At 37.4% G+C, this 17858-nt stretch overlaps 1 protein-coding gene across 2 annotated transcripts in view; it reads left to right on the top strand.

Moving 5' to 3' along the window:
- Positions 1 to 17858, top strand: part of PRDM5 (PR/SET domain 5) — a 197110-nt gene that overhangs the window by 18015 nt on the left and 161237 nt on the right. For both annotated transcript variants that reach the window (XM_064510639.1, XM_064510640.1), the window contains exons 4-8: positions 8891 to 9074; positions 11164 to 11338; positions 12549 to 12641; positions 12903 to 13024; positions 16857 to 16936. In XM_064510639.1, the coding sequence (XP_064366709.1) occupies positions 8891 to 9074; positions 11164 to 11338; positions 12549 to 12641; positions 12903 to 13024; positions 16857 to 16936 (654 nt within the window). The remainder of the gene's footprint in view (positions 1 to 8890; positions 9075 to 11163; positions 11339 to 12548; positions 12642 to 12902; positions 13025 to 16856; positions 16937 to 17858) is intronic.

The following is a 17858-nucleotide window of genomic DNA, read 5'->3' as shown; positions in this document are numbered from 1 at the left end:
TATGGTACTGCGTTAAGAAATTTGACCGGTTAGCTGCCAACCCTTGCTTGATTTGCCCCTCCTGTTTTCCAGAGCTCCAGTTCTATTGAATGTCAGTCTGTGGTGCATGTCTCCAGGAGATCTGATGTGCAAATGAAAATTTGAGGATGATCTCTGTAGAAACCTGAGAACTACTTCTTTCTTCCAGACAAATCTGTCTGTTTCCAAATTAAAACCTTTGCCTATTTCTGACATCCTGTCATAGATCATGACTGCAGTGTAGCCACTGATACTCTTGGCCCCTTTCCTTGGCCCCTGTTATTGTTGTTGGACCCTGGTTTAGATCACTGTGGACAGCAGCAGCATCGGCTTATCCTTTGGGCCTGTATTCTAGGATCTTATTTTTCTTTAGGTCTTCACATATGGCTACACATGAATTTCGAATAACAGATAAGATGGAGTGTTCACTGTTCATCCATGCAGCAAAAACTCTTGTCCACAGTGAATGAATGACTGCTTCATTATGCTTTTCGAGGATGTCTATGACAAGTCAATGGTTAATTTTGTGTGACTTCTGCCTATGCTATTATTTCGGTGTTTTTTTTCCTTGTGTCTTTATCTCTCTATTATATCAAGGCTTACCTAGTAAGTTCTCTGGAGAAATGTTTTGTCCTTCCTACAGTGCCAAATATGCAAAAGACCAGGTACATGATTAGGAGTCCTTGGCTTTAGTCAAATGCATATTGTTATCAGTGAATAGGTGGTATGATAGCAAATCACAGTTGGTGTTAGCAAATGCAAAGTAAGGCTCACAAGAGGGAGCAGTGTGAACAATTCATGTTCATTATTGCATTTTAAATAAAAGCAGTAAAATGACCTGAACTTCTGCATAGAAGTCTTAATGGAATATCCAGTGTATGCCAGGTTTTCTTTTCTTTTTTTTCCCAGATAGTGAAAATAATTATTTAAATAAAGAAATGAAAAGAGTAATATATTAAGCTATTAATATAGCTATATTGCATAATATTATTCCTTAATTAGAATGTGCTTAGTACTTTTTGCAGGCTTTTTAAAGGATGAAAGTGGAGTTACAGGATGGTTTAAAGAAATGGCAAGAATGTTAGAGCCCTATAAAAGCTTCCATAGAAAAAGACTGAATAAGTTTAAAAGGAAAAATAGAGTGAACATGACTGGCATGTACAAAATAATGAAAGGTATAGGAAAGGCACAGAAAACAAACAAGGATTTACTAAATTTTCTCTCTCTCTTTTTTTTAGTATGTTCAATAATCACCAAATTGTGAGTGATCTGTGTGAGTGATCTTGATGCTATGCACACGCACACACACACGCATATATATATATATTTATATACGTGTATTTAATTACACATAATATGAATAGGTTCTACTTGTGTTCAGTAAAGATAAATATGCCCATATGTCTTTGCAGGGTTTGATCCCATGTTAATAGATTGAGATGTAAATCCTAAAGCTCTGCTATTCTTTTAGCAAACCAACCAAAATAAAATAAACCACAGTTTTAGAACAAAGGGATCCCCTTGTTGTCCTAAGTCTTTTCAAAGAATGCTTAAGAGCTTAACATTAGTTGTGTGCTTAACAGCTGCCCTTTTGAAATTTTCTATGAGACTTTATGTGTACAAAAATGTGAATGGAAGCTAAATGACACCTTTCTTCCTTCTCACTAGTACTAATTCAACTAATCCTCTTCCCCACTAATTTTCTTTCCAGTCTCCAAACACTGCAATGGGAGCATTTTGGTCTACTCTGAGAATACCTCCAAACCTGCATGTGTTACTGCAGTAGTGATTGATGAACATCATAATCTTGTATCCAAAATAAAGTGATTGATCATCAGTTCACTGTTTGCAACCTGGTGTGTGGCATTCAGTCTAAAAGAAGATGAAAAGGATGTAAATGCATTACATAAATAAAGTAAACCACATCCTGGGATTAGCTAGAAAATATGAATAGTTCATCATAGGTTAATTGTATCCAAAGATCATACTTATGTCCTGTACAAAATGGTTCCTGTGGTGAAAAGGTAACTTACAGCATGATTTTTTTTTGTTTTTTTTTTTAAGAAGCATTTTGCTGTGATGTTACATATTTAATAAAGGCTAGTTCAGGTGAAAGCTTTTGCTGGTATTGTGGCAAGCGTTCTGGAGTGTGAATTATGTCACAGCTCTAGTATGGAGCCGTGATGTTTGGGTATTCTTTCACTTACAATGCACTAGGAGTATTTTTAACAGCTGTTCTGTAAGTAATATTGATATATGACCGCTAGAAATGCACTGAAATGTTGGGGGGGTACCTGCATATGTACTGATTGTTTTTCTCAGTATTTTGCACAGCTGAATTGCTGGAGGCTCCTCTAACTTATTTCAAGTAGCAATTGAATGAGTTAATCCTCTATTATATTTCATGTAGCCGTAAAATTACAAGTCCTGCATTAACAGGGACTGTATGAATTGTAATCTCTTTTTCCCTGGGCCATTCCTAAACAATTTACTTATAAATATGATTCCTGACATGTAGCAAAAATGTATTGTATTTGTCATAATCAAAAGGAAATGGCTGCTATCAAAAAGTCCTGCAGGAGTTTTTTTTCAGCTTTTAGAGTATTATATTTTCAATATAGTGGCTTGCTCACTACAAAGGAAAGATTAACTTGTTATGCAGTGTACATAGTTAAACCATCATAGCTGTTAGCGTTCTGTATGCTCAGAGGAGAGAATGAGAACATCTGGTTGATTCTTCAATTTTTTTGTAGGAAAAAGAATTATTTAATTCCAGGTGATACACATTTGTCTGTTGTTGAGTAGATACTAGTGCTGTTCAGATACTCTGTTACTGAAGAATTCAAAATGAGAAGTTTCAGAAGAATAAAATACATATTTTCTCCATAAGATTTCTTAAACTATATCTGCTGCACTTTCAATTTTTTCAATAGGAACCTCAGTAATACCTAGGAACTGTGAGTGAAATCCTTTAAACCTCTTTGCAGCACTGAGATTACAGGAAAAACATTTTTCTTGAATTTAAATGCATTTCATATCTGATTTTAGGCTGTCTTACACTAAGCTGATGTAAAGAGTGGTGACTAGATCCTTCTCGTGCTACCCCCATTTGTAGCTTCAAATATTCTAGTTCTGTATGGGAAGTGATCTCATTGCTGGTATCAGTGGAAGTCTTTTCAAAGCATTTGGTAGGCTCTAGATCTGGTTAAGTTGCTTAGTTGGAAACATGCTAAGCAGCTCCTGGGGGTGTTGAGCAACCACATGTGCGTGGACTTGCAAGTCAACAGAGGAGAGGATGTTTGGCATCTCCTAGAGGGTGTGGTGCCATGCAGGTTGGTTCACTGCTGTTGAAAGCTTGTTCAGTTGTTGGCTTTGATGGTTGTCTTTGGCTGTGAAAGTCACAGGTGTGAACTTCTGTGCATGTTTTATATACTTCTAGGTTTTAATAAGCCAGCATTTCTTAAATCAGTAAAATGACATTTTAATTAAAGATAGATTTGGAGTGGAATGCTAAATTCAGACATCCCTAAACTTTGGGGAAAATTAGTATTTAGATCCAAAGCAGAAGCTAATCCCTGTGGCGTTGGCTTCCTCCTTGTTTGAGTTGGAAAAGGGAAAGAAATTGAAAACTACGCCTTCTCAAAAAGCAGAATAGAGTGCAGGCTCGCTTCTGCCACATTTTAGAAATAAAGAATGGAATGAGAATTGTTATTACTGCTAGAATGATCAACATCCTTTGAAACAGATGAATACTGAAAGCAGTATTCTCTAACTAGTTTTGTACTAGGATGTAGTAGAATAGTTCAAGAGAGCATATATCAAAGAAGAAGGTGTAACTTAAGTGAGGAAGCCTATGAATTGATGAGAAAAGAGGATGTTAACAAATTACTCAGATCTAAGCAAATGGAAAAAACCCTTTTTTTTAATTGATGCTTTATATGTTCCACAGAGCCTCTGAAGGAGGATCCGCAGATTTTCCAAGAGGATCTCTAGTGTCTAAGTTGCACTGTCTCAGTTCAGGATATTATAGATTTATTAACTTCTGCTAGTGCTGGAAGGAGTGCCATACTTCGCATGTACAGAACACATGCCATTACAGTGCTGCTGACACCAACCTCCCCTGGGAAGGAGGAAGAAGATGGGTTTCACTTTTCACAACAAAAGCTTTCATCAAGAATAAGAATCAAAAGTTTTAGTGCTTCTCCATGGAGACATCAGAATGGTGATCTCTCTGAGAAGAGTGGCATGTTTGGAAAATGAATGGTGGCATGCAAAAGTGATCTGACAAATGGGAAGTGGCTGTAATGAATCCACAAGAGGTGTACCATGTTCCTGTCAGATGGCTTGTAGATAGTACTAACAAGAAAGAAACTAAAAAAGTTTTCAGGCCTGATTGTCTGAACTTCCAAGTCAAAAGTAGAACCTGTTCCTGTATATGAAATTCATCTTCAGTCTTTTTGCATGATGTTGATTTTTGTAAGGTTAAAAAACATGCGTCTTCAGTAAGGAATTTTTTTTGTCTTTAGAATTAAGATCCGTGAGAAGATACCATTTAAAAAATAAGTTCTCTCTCTATGTATTTTATTAATGTGTCTTTTTTGCTTCTTGTTTCTTTTTCACTAGCTGGAAAATAAAGGGAGCATGGGTGCAAAATAAGGATGAGAGAAACCAAAACGATGTAATTTTTGAGCAGAAAGATTGGAAAATGTGTGCTAAAATTAAATTGTACAGTGAGGGATAGGGGGAACCATTTTTGACAGAAAAAGAATTTAACCAGCTCTCGTTTGTATGGCTATTGTACACATCATTCAAATTCTTATGGAGTTTAACTGCATGATTGTGTATGTAGCATTATTACTGTGGTAAAATGGATTCTGCTGCAGATGGAAGACTGAAAGCGATGACTTCTGATGTAATGTAAGATAATAACTGTAGCCAAAGAAGAAAGAAGACAGAAATCTATCACAGTACTGAATGTCCAGCTGGAAAAATATTCCAGCTTTCCCCAGAAGCTATCACGAAAAAGTGCGGTATAGCATAAAGATGCAAGGGGAATGTTGGAATTACCATACTAATTTAACCTATTATTCTGTTTAATTCAGGTTCATGTCTCAAGGTTTTTTACCTTAACAAGTAATACACAGCAAAATAGGAGCAGATTAGTTGATCAGGGCTGAGGCTCCTTGTGTCTACTTTGTATATGGTTCAGGTGTTATACTGCAGTTTAGATTCAGCCTGGGCCCCTGGGCTGAATGTCTCCACTATACATGTGTGTTCCAGTTTTTTGAAGAGAAGTCTTTTCTGGATTCCTCTGCTTCCTGGCCGATGAGAGCTACAAACATGCTGCCCACCCAGGGACAGGTTGAGTGGAACAAGGAGATGTGCTTGAAAGTGTTGCCTTTTCCAATGTACCTAACCACTGTGAAAACAGAAGAGCTTCCTCCAGTTTTTTTGTCCTCTGTTTCTCCTTCCTTGCTTGGAGAAGCAGGAGTTGCTTGGTCCCCAGTTGCACCTCTGGAAGGCTAGCTTGCTTCACCCGCTCACGCCCAGTGGCACCCCATCCACTTTCACTCTTGAGAAGACATCTTTATTCTGATGATGTCTTTCCTGGCACTGCATGCTCTTTTTGACCTTTCCTGTGCCAGAGCTGGTGGCTTTGTCATCTTCTGCCACAGTCCCCAAGATATCCCCCTAAATTTCTGCCCTTACAGGACTTGAATATGGCACCTTGGAGCTGCAGGCAAAGCTCAGTGAGGAAGGGGAATAGTATGCTTGCTTGGAGAGCAAGCAAAGGAGAGCTGGCAGGAGAACAGGTAGGCGAAGAGTTTGCTTGCTGCCAGGAAACCGCGTGTGGAGGGAAGCCAGATGAGGGCTTTAAGAGCAGAGGCTGTTACTGCAGGAGGAAACTTGATAAGGATTAGGAAGGCCTGGTTGGAGCCAACTAACTCTGCCCTGGAGGATGGAAAAGTCCTCTGCTATTTGCCGCCTCCTCCTCCTGTCTTTTCAGCTTTCAGGAGAACTCACCTATCTGTCTTAAGTTTTTGGATGAAACAGTGTATTCAAAGAGTGATTGTGCCCTTCTGACCTTGTGATGTGCTGTCAACACTCCTTGCCCATGTTCCCTGCCAACCTCCTGTCTTCTAAAGCACACGCGTGAAGCTGTGTAGCTGTATGGAAAGCACAAGAATCTGAATGGGAGAAGTACTTGTAGCTGAACAGAAATGGAACAGCAAGAGTTATTTGAACAAGAAAACCATATTTGCTGGGAGGGTCAGTGACCCACAGCATAAAGGGAGACAATCAAGGAAGGGGATGAGAGAAACAACATGGAATAGCAGACTAGGAATAGGGCAAGGGAAGGTGGAAGGGAGGTCCTGATGCCAACCAGCACTAAGAATAGGGGATGAGAGAAACAACGTGGAATAGCAGACTAGGAATAGGGCAAGGAAAGGTGGAAGGGAGGTCTTGATGCCAACCAACAGTATGTATTTCCCCCCAAGGACCATTGTGGCCTACAGCAGATGAACTTTGTTAAAAAATTGACCAGTACGGCCTTACTAGTTGGGCAGACAGAACAGCTGCAGATGTGTCCTTAGTGAATGGGAGGGTTATTAAATTATCTCAAAGATATTTTACTGTGTTCACTGTGTCTGTGTCTTCAGGCATGTAGATAAATGCAATTCATGCAGGTGCTGCTGGCCATGGATGGAGGGGAAGATTTAAATTCCTTTATTTGTAGTTTCTGGATTGCTTCCATTTGTTTCACTGAAAGGGCTGCCTGCCGAGCTGCGGCAGTGGGTGTATATCTGGAGTAATTAGTGCTCTGAATACCTGACAATTAGCATAGCTGGAGAAGCCAGACGAATTAGCCATGGAGGAGGAATGTGCTTGAACTGTTTTAATTTGGGTTGGAACCCAAACTAAGTCCTTTTCAATGAAAATGCAGCTAAGATCAGTGAAGCATTGAGGGCCCTGTAGTACTTTTTCCATTAATCTTATTATGAAGCAGAAGTACACAAGTGGGAAAGAATGAGGATACCTTTTGGCACAAAGAATTCAGGGAATAACCTGAATGGGTTTCTATTCCCTCAGATTTATTGTGCGGTGTAAGATATGTCATCTGTAAAGTAATTGAAAGGTGCATTATTTGGTTCTTCAATTAGTAAGTTTGAGACTTTGTTTTTACATGGTATACTCGATTTTTTTCTTTTTTCCTTTTTTTTTTCAAACCAGTAATAGCTATTTGCTTCTGCATGCTACTGTAAGGTTGCTTTGCTTTTAGAATGAGGTTGTTGGTCCTAAATGTGATATATAGGAAGTTTTGCCCAGTGGTTTTAGCCTAAGTGGAGAATGAATGCAGGAAGACCTTCTAACTTTTCTCAGATCAGAGTTGCAGATGATTAGGTTTGAATTTAGACCGTAGTAAATTTAAGTTCTCTGAAACTCTTGAGAGAGACATATGAAAAATAGCAACTCTTAGATGTAAGCAAAAATTAGGATGGCATGCTGATAGTTATCTGGACTGCAGAGTATATCTTGAAGAAAATGTGTAATTAGTTTTGTTTTCAAACACTGTCATTGAGATAAGGACAGAAAAGTGGTGGGTCCTTGAAGGCTGCAGCTGCCGCCAAGTCTGTTGAATTAAATAGGTTTCACTGTTGTGTGACAGTAACTTGTGTAATACATTACAGACCTTCCAAAGCATGAAGAATACTACATCCCTGTTGACAGTTTAAATTAATCTTACTATATTACAAAAATTAAAAATCATCATCTTGTCCTTGTGCTATGAAGCTTCTTACAAAATATATGGCTAGATGTACTGTAAAGAAGCTTCAATTAACTTTCCTGGATGTTAATCAGATAAGCTTTAAGATTTATGACAGTACTTGGAAGTCTTCATTATGTAAACGTGGGTCTGCTTTTGGTGCTTTGGGTAGTACCCAAACCACTTGGTTCATATATGGCAAAAAAGCAGCTCTATATATCAGCTTAGGACACAGCTGCTTTTGTTAAATAACTTCCCTCCCTCCCTTCAGCAACTTTAATTAAACATTTTCAAAGACAAAGTTGTTAGCTTATGTATCTATTTGGAAGCTTATTTATTCATTGTGGAGAAGGTTTTGGGCCTTATTGTTCCCTACTCTGTCCTCTCATGAAGGATCTAGGGCTGTATCCTCTACCCTCTGTGGATCTGCACTCATTTAAACCTGCAGAGGGTTTTGACATTTAAACATATTTTACAGAGAGGTGCCTGTCAACTTGGTAGTGAAGGTGCTGACCAGAGTTGAAAGTCTGTTCATGAAGAAGTCTGTGAATCTTCTAAGAAGAAAAAAAAAAAAACCCCAAACGAACAAACCGAACATCCCCCCCGCTGCCAACAATATGCAAGCCATACAGCCAACAGGGGACAGAGCTAAGGCTGTATTGGTTACTGAAGTTTTGTTATTTTTCTAATACTTGAATGCTTCATTTTCCAACTCTGAAGTTCGTGTCAGGCAGGGAGTGCCATGAGGGAAGTACCTTAACACCACCTCATCCTTAGTCTAGGCTACAGCACAAATTGTAAAAGCCTCACAGGTGAAGCAGAGGCCATATTTCCAGAATACCAGAATACAAGGGCACTTTATCCGTACAGCCACAATAAGAAAGAAGTCTCAGAAAGGCTGTTCCAACTTTGTGCTCCCTGAGGAATAGAGCCAGCCCTTCCATAGTTGAGGGCTAGTATTAGTTCAGGGTTCCAAATTTAGCTCTAGGTTTTATGTTTTCTGATATAGTCATTCATTCATACTCAGTCAGTCATTCATACAGTCATTCTGTCATACATTCAGTCATTCATACTCATAATCAGTCATTCTACTTTTTGCAACAGGAAGGGGAAAACATTTTCTATCTGGCTGTGGAAGATATTGAAACAGACACAGAACTTCTGATTGGTTACTTGGACAGTGACATGGAAGAGGAGGAAGAGGAGGAGGAAGAAGTCACAATTATCCAGGAAGATGAAGACAGTAGCAGCAATAAAGAAGTGCAGCCAGTTGGTGAAAAAAGTGCAGGTAAGCAATATGTGAAAAATAAGATAAATTGAGAGCTTAAAAGTAGTAACAAAGCATGAGAACACCAACTTTACAGGACTGGGGAATTGGAAGGGTCCTTAAGTGTAGTTTGAGCTCTTGTATGACTTTGTATCTCATTGATCTGCTTTGGATTGAGGTTCCTTTTGCCTAGTAGTATGGGGAAGCAACTCCTGTGAGTTACTGAGAGAGTCAGCGAGTGAGCCTGCATTTTGTGACAAGTTACCATTAATTTTTAAACTAATGATGGATTTCATCTTGTCTGACTATAGCCTTATGAAAGCTAGGTTTTCAATCTGAGAGGGGTAGGTTCCCTCTGTCATAAGTGATGAGAAATAAACCTTTCCATAAAGCAGTTCAGCCAATCCTAAAGTAAGATGTCTGAGAAAAGATAGGTGACCTGAATTGCTGTAGTGAATTTACAGCCGGGATGATCAGTTTAGACTTACAGCCTAAATCACATCTATCTTAATACTTTGCATCCATTTTCGATAAAACTGATGGTAATTAACACAGCAAGATCGGCTATTTGGAAAGAAGAAATAGCAGTATATCTGCTACCCCTCCTGAGGCAGCAGTAAAATTCAGTCTGATGCACACAGGGGCACGGAAATGCATAAGATCTCCACATTAAAACTGTGAGACAATTGAAAATATAATACTGCAGATTGGCTAGTAAGATTAAAAAGAAAAATCTGTCATGTCCTGTGTAGCGTGTTGACCAGAGTGTAACACATTTAGTATCTATACCTAAGAAAGGAGAAAAGGTGATTTCAGGAATATGCAAGGCTGTAAGTGTACTTCTTTCTGTAAGAAAGACTCCTTTGAGGCATGAAGGTAATGGAAATCAGCCAAATTTTTACATATAATGTGGTATAATTATTTTCAGTTAACAAAATACCTTTCTTTAGGAGGAAGAAACATTGCCTAGGTAATATAAATCTATAGTAAATGGCCTGGTCTGGCTACCTGCAACAGAGCAGCTTCTCTGACAGAGAGGGGTGGATGCAGGCTAGGTCCTGTGGTTGAGAAGTTAGCAGTCCGTGGTGACCTTGAACTTGCTTGTTTAGAGGAAGTGTGGTGCATCTGTTGCCCACTGCATCAGGCCACAGTGTCATACCCTAAAACCAGAATGGACACTATTATCCTTCACTGATTAATCTGATGCTTTTTCAGCTGGAACATTAGCTAAGAGGTATTAAATAATGTCATTTTTCCTTTTAATATCTTAATATAGAACTAATATACAAGCAGTTATTTCTTATATGAACTTCAGGGGTTGCTTCAAGTGTCTTGTAATAGTTGGATGATTTGCAAACTCATACTCATTAGTATTTTGAATCATCCTCATGGAACCTTGTTTTGGTCATAATATTGTGCCATTCTGGGAAGTGACAGTGATCATGCTAAGCTATGTTTGTTTATATTCTATATTTGCTTTTTCTTTTATAAAATCTATTTAGCAATAACTTTATAAATATTATTTTTTCTCTTAACTTGAAATGTGAGGCAATTACCTGGAATGAAAAGGTAGTCTATCTGAAGCTTTTGTCTCTGCTTATAATAGTATTTGCTTGTAACGTACTTCTGTTTTACGCCCCTGTTCAAGGGGAGCCTAAAATCAGAGGCAGACAAGTATCTCTGTGTTGTATCTAAACAGTCTACACTGATGCTGCTCTCTACTTCTGCTAGCATTGCATAGTCTGCATAACATCAGGAGAATCAACTGGGGTTAAATCTTCATTGTGTATCAAGATGTCTTGAAACCTCTGAAGAGAATAAGATTGCACAGGCATACCTGTGGGCAGAAATGTACTTGAGAACTCTTTATTGTTGTTGAGATGCCATAAGTAAGAAAGAGCACGGTTTGCTTAAAGTATTAGCGTTAAATATTTATCCTTTACCTGCTGGCATTTTGTGTGGATAATCCATTGAGAGGCAATGTCTGTCATGAATTTTATGATGCCATTTTGCATAATCTGTTTTTGGCAGAGAGTATCTCTTAATATAACCAAAATATTCCATGAATACTATTCCTTCACTGTTTTCTCCTTCTCCTCCAATCATGCAGATCCCCTGAGCTGTAAAGAGGACCATGCATGCCCAAACTGTGAATCCAGTTTTGCCAGCCAGGAGATTCTAGCTGAACATCTTCAGACATTGCACCAAAAACCCAGTGAAGAGAAGGAATTTAAATGCCGAAACTGTGGAAAGAAATTCCCTGTTAAACAAGCTCTACAGAGACAGTGAGTAGAAACAAGAATGCTTTTCAGTGATCCTTTAAATTATTAATTTATCCTGGCTTAATCACAATTTTAGCTTTAATTTTTTTTGCCTATGTATTTGAACCCACTCCGTAATACTTCAGAGGCTGAGAGGTACAACAAATTCCACTACCTTTACTATTTGAATTAGTAACTTGTAATTTGTTCATTACATTCATCTTTTTAATATGTTGACTTCCTGTATTTCTTGGAGACCTCAGTTTGAATCACAGAAATGCAACAAATATTTTATCTTTTTAAATCATACATTGCGGAGCAGATCAGAGCTGTTGTTTGGTGCAGAACCATTTGCCTGTATTAGTGAACTATTTGGTAATTTAGGAAATGGCACTCTATCTGTGGGTGTCATTGCAGAATTTGAGTACGTTTTGAAAGAAAAAAGTGATGATATGGGAAAACAAAGAAAAGAAATATGGTGCTTCATATTGGCCTAATTAAATATTTGGATGAAGAACAAAAAAAGATACAAACATGAAAGATGGGAAATTTAAGAACATATCTCTTTAATCTGTCCCTGATAGTGTAAATAATGCAGTTCTGTCATTAAAGCCATATACCTTGCAATATACTTTCATAGAAAAATATAATTGATTTTGTTTTTTGTCATTTGTATATTTTTGTGCCTGTAACTAAATGGATATATTACTTTTTATTATACATTTAATTATACATAATACTGCATTTAATCTAGTTCTCTCATATCAGGAAAGAACAGACTCATATTGCATAGAATGCAATTAGGACTGTTGCTGTAATGAATTTATCTGTTTCTTACATTTGAATAATGCTATCAGTCCTAAAACTATCAGCTCTTTATAAGCTCTGTGTTCCTTCATGGAAATAAATAAAATTATATTGCAGAGAAGTATTTGGTGATGGTAATTAAATATTTTCTGTTGAAAATATATTTGTTTCTATCTGTGCTGTGTGGCTAGTAAGATACATCTTTACATCATGCAAAATTCATCTGATGAAGAGTACAGTAGTATGGCCCCGATTGTTGCTGTTTATGCATGTGATTAGTCCCACTAAACTCCAGGATACTTCAAGCATTAATTAGATTGCTTATTTACTTACATATTTGTAGAACTGGATCAGCATTTTTAGCTACTGCAATCCTGTGTAAATTGCTGAATGTTTTCCTTATTTTTTTTATTTTTTATTTTTTTAGTGTACTTCAGTGCACAGAGAGTATCAACCCAGGAGACTCTTCAAGAAGTTTTCAGTGCTCTGTTTGCAATACTTCCTTCAGCTCAGAATCGAGGTTTTGTGTCTGAGTTACTGGACTGCTGTCATATCATTGCTGGCCTCCCTTTGCATGTTAGCTTTCAAGCTTGTTAGTTTATGTGAATCCTAACAGTGAAAGAAGTCAAATGCTTTCATTCCTATTTGCTGTAAGTAATGCATGAGGTGGCCTTGGAACTCTGCACTGTAGCATGTGTTAAGCTCAGAGTGCTTGCTATGTGTTTGATTTCTGTAGATATTGCTTCATGTATTGTTTTTCTTTGCTGGTTATTCCATATAGTTATGAACAGCACAAGGAGGCGTGCAGAGGGGATGCCAGATTCATATGCAAGGCAGATAGCTGCGGGAAGAGGTTCAAGAGTAAGGATGCCCTGAAAAAACATAAGGAAAATGTTCACAGTGGTAAGAAACAGTTTAATGTTTCTTCAAAAAATGAACAAACAAAAAAAATCCTGATATGTACGTCATCTTTGATTTCCTTTTTAATGGATTCATTTGTATCAAAAAGAAAATTAAGAAGTAACTAACCACAAGAGTAAGTATTCCTTCTCCCCCAGGGAGAAATTACTGTATACCAGATGACTCATTGGTCTACCGCAGAAGACGTAGTAAGAATCCAGGGAAGTTTAAACTAGACAAGTAGTAGATAAAGCACAATGTTTCAGTAGTGAGGAAAATTAACCATTGGCGCAGACTGCCACAGGAAGTGGTGAGTTCTTGATCTTTTGATATTTTCAGGACACAATGGGATGTCTTTCTGAAAGGCACGCTTCACAAACGATTAGGCCTGATGAGGGTATTGCATGAAATTCTATAGCCTCTGTTGTGCAGGAAGCCAGAGCAGACAATCCGCTAGTCCCTTTAGGCCCTAGTGTTTTTATATCTTTGCACTGCAAATCAATAGTTTTCAATCAAACTTCACTCTGTTTTCATGAAGGGGCAAAACGCTTCTCTCAGGTCCACAATGCAGATCTCAGTTCTGGCATTCTGCTCTCTCTGTGTGTCCCCGCTCAGTGTCAATGAAAGATCAGTATGTGTGGGGACAGCAGAATACCAAAGAAAACAGTCTTTAGTTAATGATGAGAGCTCTGTGATGCTTTGTATAGTTCTCATTGCATGAAGTTTTTCTTCTGCCAAACTCTTAGAGAGTGTAGAAATCCTTCCATAGTCATTCTCATAGAGACTCTCTCTCTCTTGTGGGTTGTTTTTTTTCCCTGATATCAGTAACATTTTTTCTCATTTGTGAGCGTTGTTTTATTTAGTCTCTTTGGTCACTTATGTAGAGGTGTAAAACTTCTGCAGTTCCTCTCTTGTATGACCACTTCAGGCATGGTTGGGAGTAGACACATGAAGGATATTTTTTTCCTGCCGGCACGGTGAGCAGAGCTTTTATTTTGACCCTTGGAAGTCATACAAATCACAGCCAGTATTAGTGCAGGAAAGAAAACAACCTACTGCAGTTGAGGGACAGCTCTAGAATTCCTTCATGCCCTGCATTACCTGGCAAAGGAAAGTGAAAGGGATTCTTATATGTGTTGCCTGTTACACAAAACTATGAACAGAGGCATAGAAAGATCATCAGACTTAATATTCACTGTCACCTCCCTCTCCTCTGAAAAACTCTCATTAATCCTCTGGTATATTAAAGTACTAAGTGTATTTCTGTATTTACATGTATATGATTATATATCAGTGCTTATGAGTTTTGTAACAGCAAATGCAGATGTGAGGTTAGGTACTTTTTTCTGCTACAAATCTAAATACTGAAGAACTGATTGGCTGGATATGCTGTAGTAAGAAGAATGTTTTGTATACTGCTTTCACAGTCTGCTCACTACACGTGGGCAGCTTTCCTCAAGATGATTTCTTTTTCACTCCTCTGATCCATTGTGACAGTATGACCTAAGCTGAGTGTAGTGAGTTTACATTCAAAGTCTTTGAAATCCTGTATATTCTTAAAGCTTGTTGTTAGATTCTTTCATATCTTTGTATAAAATATTTATCGGAAATACCATTATTGGTTTGGAAGTAAAACTGTGGACTTATTAAGATGGTCTAGAAACTAATAATATTCTGTACAAGTTCCTCCATTAACAATGGGCCGTGGTATATTGCTGTGAAATGTGTAGCCTTTATTTTGTAGCTTAGCTGCTTTAGTTTTATCCTACTCAATCTTCAGCAGATGGAAACGCTGAAGATTAAGACATGTTTTGTTAAATGTAGTCCCTGAGGGCCAAGAAATGTTTCTGCGTTTAGTTACAGGCCTCTATGGGTCATTTAAGATTAGAACTCATTTCAGCATCTTTTAACAAAATGTAGTTAGATATTTTCCTACAATTTTTAACACACAATTTTATTTTGACAAGATAAATAATATATTTAAATAAGTCTTCTTACCGGTGCCATTTGGAAGATAATGCCTTTGGATAAGAAATTACTTTTACAAAAGCAGCAATGTTTACATTTATATTAAAGGCTCTTTCTGGAATTGCAGTGTTTATGTTTGTTTACACCCTCTTGACATCAACAGATGGAAAAAGCACCAGTCGGAAGGACATATAGTATAATTGGAATTAGCAAAAAACCCGAATTTTTTTTACCTTTTATGTTAGAAACCAAAGGAATATAAATTGACTAATCTGCTCACATTGTGTGCTGACTAACAAGATGTAATAAAGCATAGCATTGGTGTTCTTAAATGGGCAGAGATCTGAGTCAGCAGGTCTATGTAGTTGCATGTGTAAAGGGGCTAGGAAGACCAGACTTCTTGTTCAGTGCAATTGCTGATGGTCCTGGATGACTTCTTTTGCAATCTCAGGAGCCACTCAGTGATTTCCTTTAGATTATGTCTGTGAGTGAGAATTCAACACACAAACTAACTTGTTGCAGTTGCAGTGGTTGGGTTTGCCTATTTTCTACTTCATGCACCAAAGTTCTGAGTGCACTATGTGTTTTCCTGAGGCATCTTCGGTTGAGAGCTCTCAAGACCAGCCTTGTTAACCATCTTTATTTGGTTATTTTGTCTATATACATGTTGTAATTTATAGTCAAAAGTAGCACATGAGATCTTAGAGTGCTTTTTTTAGTACTAAAACAGATAAATGGAGAGAGGGATTGTCGTTAATGTTATTTAGTTAAATTTAATGTTTTTGAGGGGAGAAAAAATAAGGTCAGGCTCTTTTTCAGAGAAAAGAAAATATTCCCAAGAAAAAAAATGGAAAACCAAATAATCAGAATCAACATAAATATTAATTCCTTAGGAGAGTAAAAGCAGGAATGATATAGGGTGCTCTGAGTCTGAAACATTGAACTGGAAGCCATCTCATGAGTTTTATGTTCAGTACTTCCTTTTTGCTTCAGCTAAGCAATACTTGTCTCCTTTTTGGCTCTATGTCCCTTTTTAGTGTAATATGAATGTCCTTTACAAAAGCGAGGAAATACCTTGCATGGACATGTGGTTATAAACAAAGAATTAGGTTAGTGGTGTCTTTGCCTCTAATAAAACAGCTTTGTGGGGTACTAAAATGAATTTGAAACCATGGTAAATAACAGACAAACTCAATTAAATGGTCTGTCGCTTTTTAAAACAACTGTGAAGAGGAAGGAAGATACATCTGGTAGCCGACCTTCAGCTTGGTTTGTAATTTACATTATAGACTGGATTTGAATTTTTGATCTGGTGCTAATACAAATTCCCTATCTTATTCAATTAAAAGAGCATTAATGGTATGTTATTTTATACAGTTGAATGCTTAATGCTTTCTAAATAAAGAAAAATGAGAAACAGTGGTTTTGACTTCAGTGTGGGATCTTTTTTGTCATTGTTGCACTAATTCCTGTCAGCAATGATTCTGTTAAACCTCTAGCGTGATGTTTTTGAAGATACAGATGTATTGGCTTCTGGACGAAATAAACTACTCAGTTCTAAAGTGAATTGTTCTTAGTGTTGGAGTGAATTGTGCTCTTCATAATTGATTGCTAACGTGATAATATCTATTTTAAGGTTTGCTTTCTTTATTGCTCTATTTTTCTTGATTTACATTCCATCAGTAACTGGTTTGTTGGACACTCGCAGGGAACTCCTGATATCCCATGCTTTGAAGATGGGGTACAAATGTAAAAATCTTGTGTCAGTCAAATGACCTGTGAAAAATCACGAACTCAGTGGAAATATTTAGATTCTTTCTTAGCACTTCCTTTTTAAGATGTTGCTGGTATTTTGTTTCTGTTTCAGGAAATTCTAGGAAGAAGCTGATGTGTTCGGTGTGCAATAAGAAATGTTCCTCAGCAACAAATCTCCAAGAGCATCGAAAGGTCAGTAAGATGAAGGCTAACTCACAGCAGGGTTTGACTTCACTAAGATGGAAGACTGTGGTGCTTCAGTCACTTGAAAGCTGATGTAATGCTAAACTTTGGGTAGTCTTTTTCATGGTTACAAAACCAGTGTCTTTTACTATGTGAATTTATTTTTGTAATCACAATTGTTTAAACCAAAAATCTTCCTATAATTTTAGGGCATCTTTTATCAAATATAAAAATGTTTTTGCATCATTTGTGCGTTCCCATGCTAAGCCAAGGTTGCCTGCTGTTCTTTACCTGCATCATTAAACAGTGAGCTAAATGTAAAAGTATGTTATATACTAATATAATAATACAGACAGTAAAATAGCCTTCAATTCATGTACAAATTCAATGTACAATTCATGAGCCTTCAATTTATGTGCAAAACGCAGTCAGTCTTTCTTAATACTTTCTGACGTAACCGTAAGGGTGTTATTTGCAATTTAGTTATGTAGTAGTATAGAGATTGGCTCCTAAAAAAGAAAGTTTCATTGTCTTCTTTCTTTCTTGTTTTGTACATAATCTTTTATAACTAGAACAGGAAGAGTTAATAGTTTGAAAAGCGTCTTTTGGAAATAAGGGGGTTCATATAGAAATACAGATAGACTATGAGTATGAGATTCTGAATCCGTTATACCCAAAGGAAGTCCCTGCAAGATTAATTTGATAAATCACTAAAACCCGGGAGATCTGTTTTTACAAAAACCTACATTGTACTGTTTATCAGATTAACTGTGAGTCTTTAATAATGCCCTGGTTATAACCTGAATCCAGTGAGGATATAGATGTTATCAATTAAAACATGTTGTTGTGGAGGGAATGGTGGGGCCCCTCCTTTTTCATTTTTTTTCCCTTGCTTGCTTGTAAATGCCCTGCATTTCTTGGCTAACAGGCC

Source organism: Dromaius novaehollandiae, chromosome 4 (genome assembly GCF_036370855.1).
Source record: "Dromaius novaehollandiae isolate bDroNov1 chromosome 4, bDroNov1.hap1, whole genome shotgun sequence".
NCBI lineage: Eukaryota > Metazoa > Chordata > Aves > Casuariiformes > Dromaiidae > Dromaius > Dromaius novaehollandiae.
The sequence above is the reverse complement of the archived record's forward strand: the minus strand, read 5'-3'. Positions and strand labels throughout refer to the sequence as shown.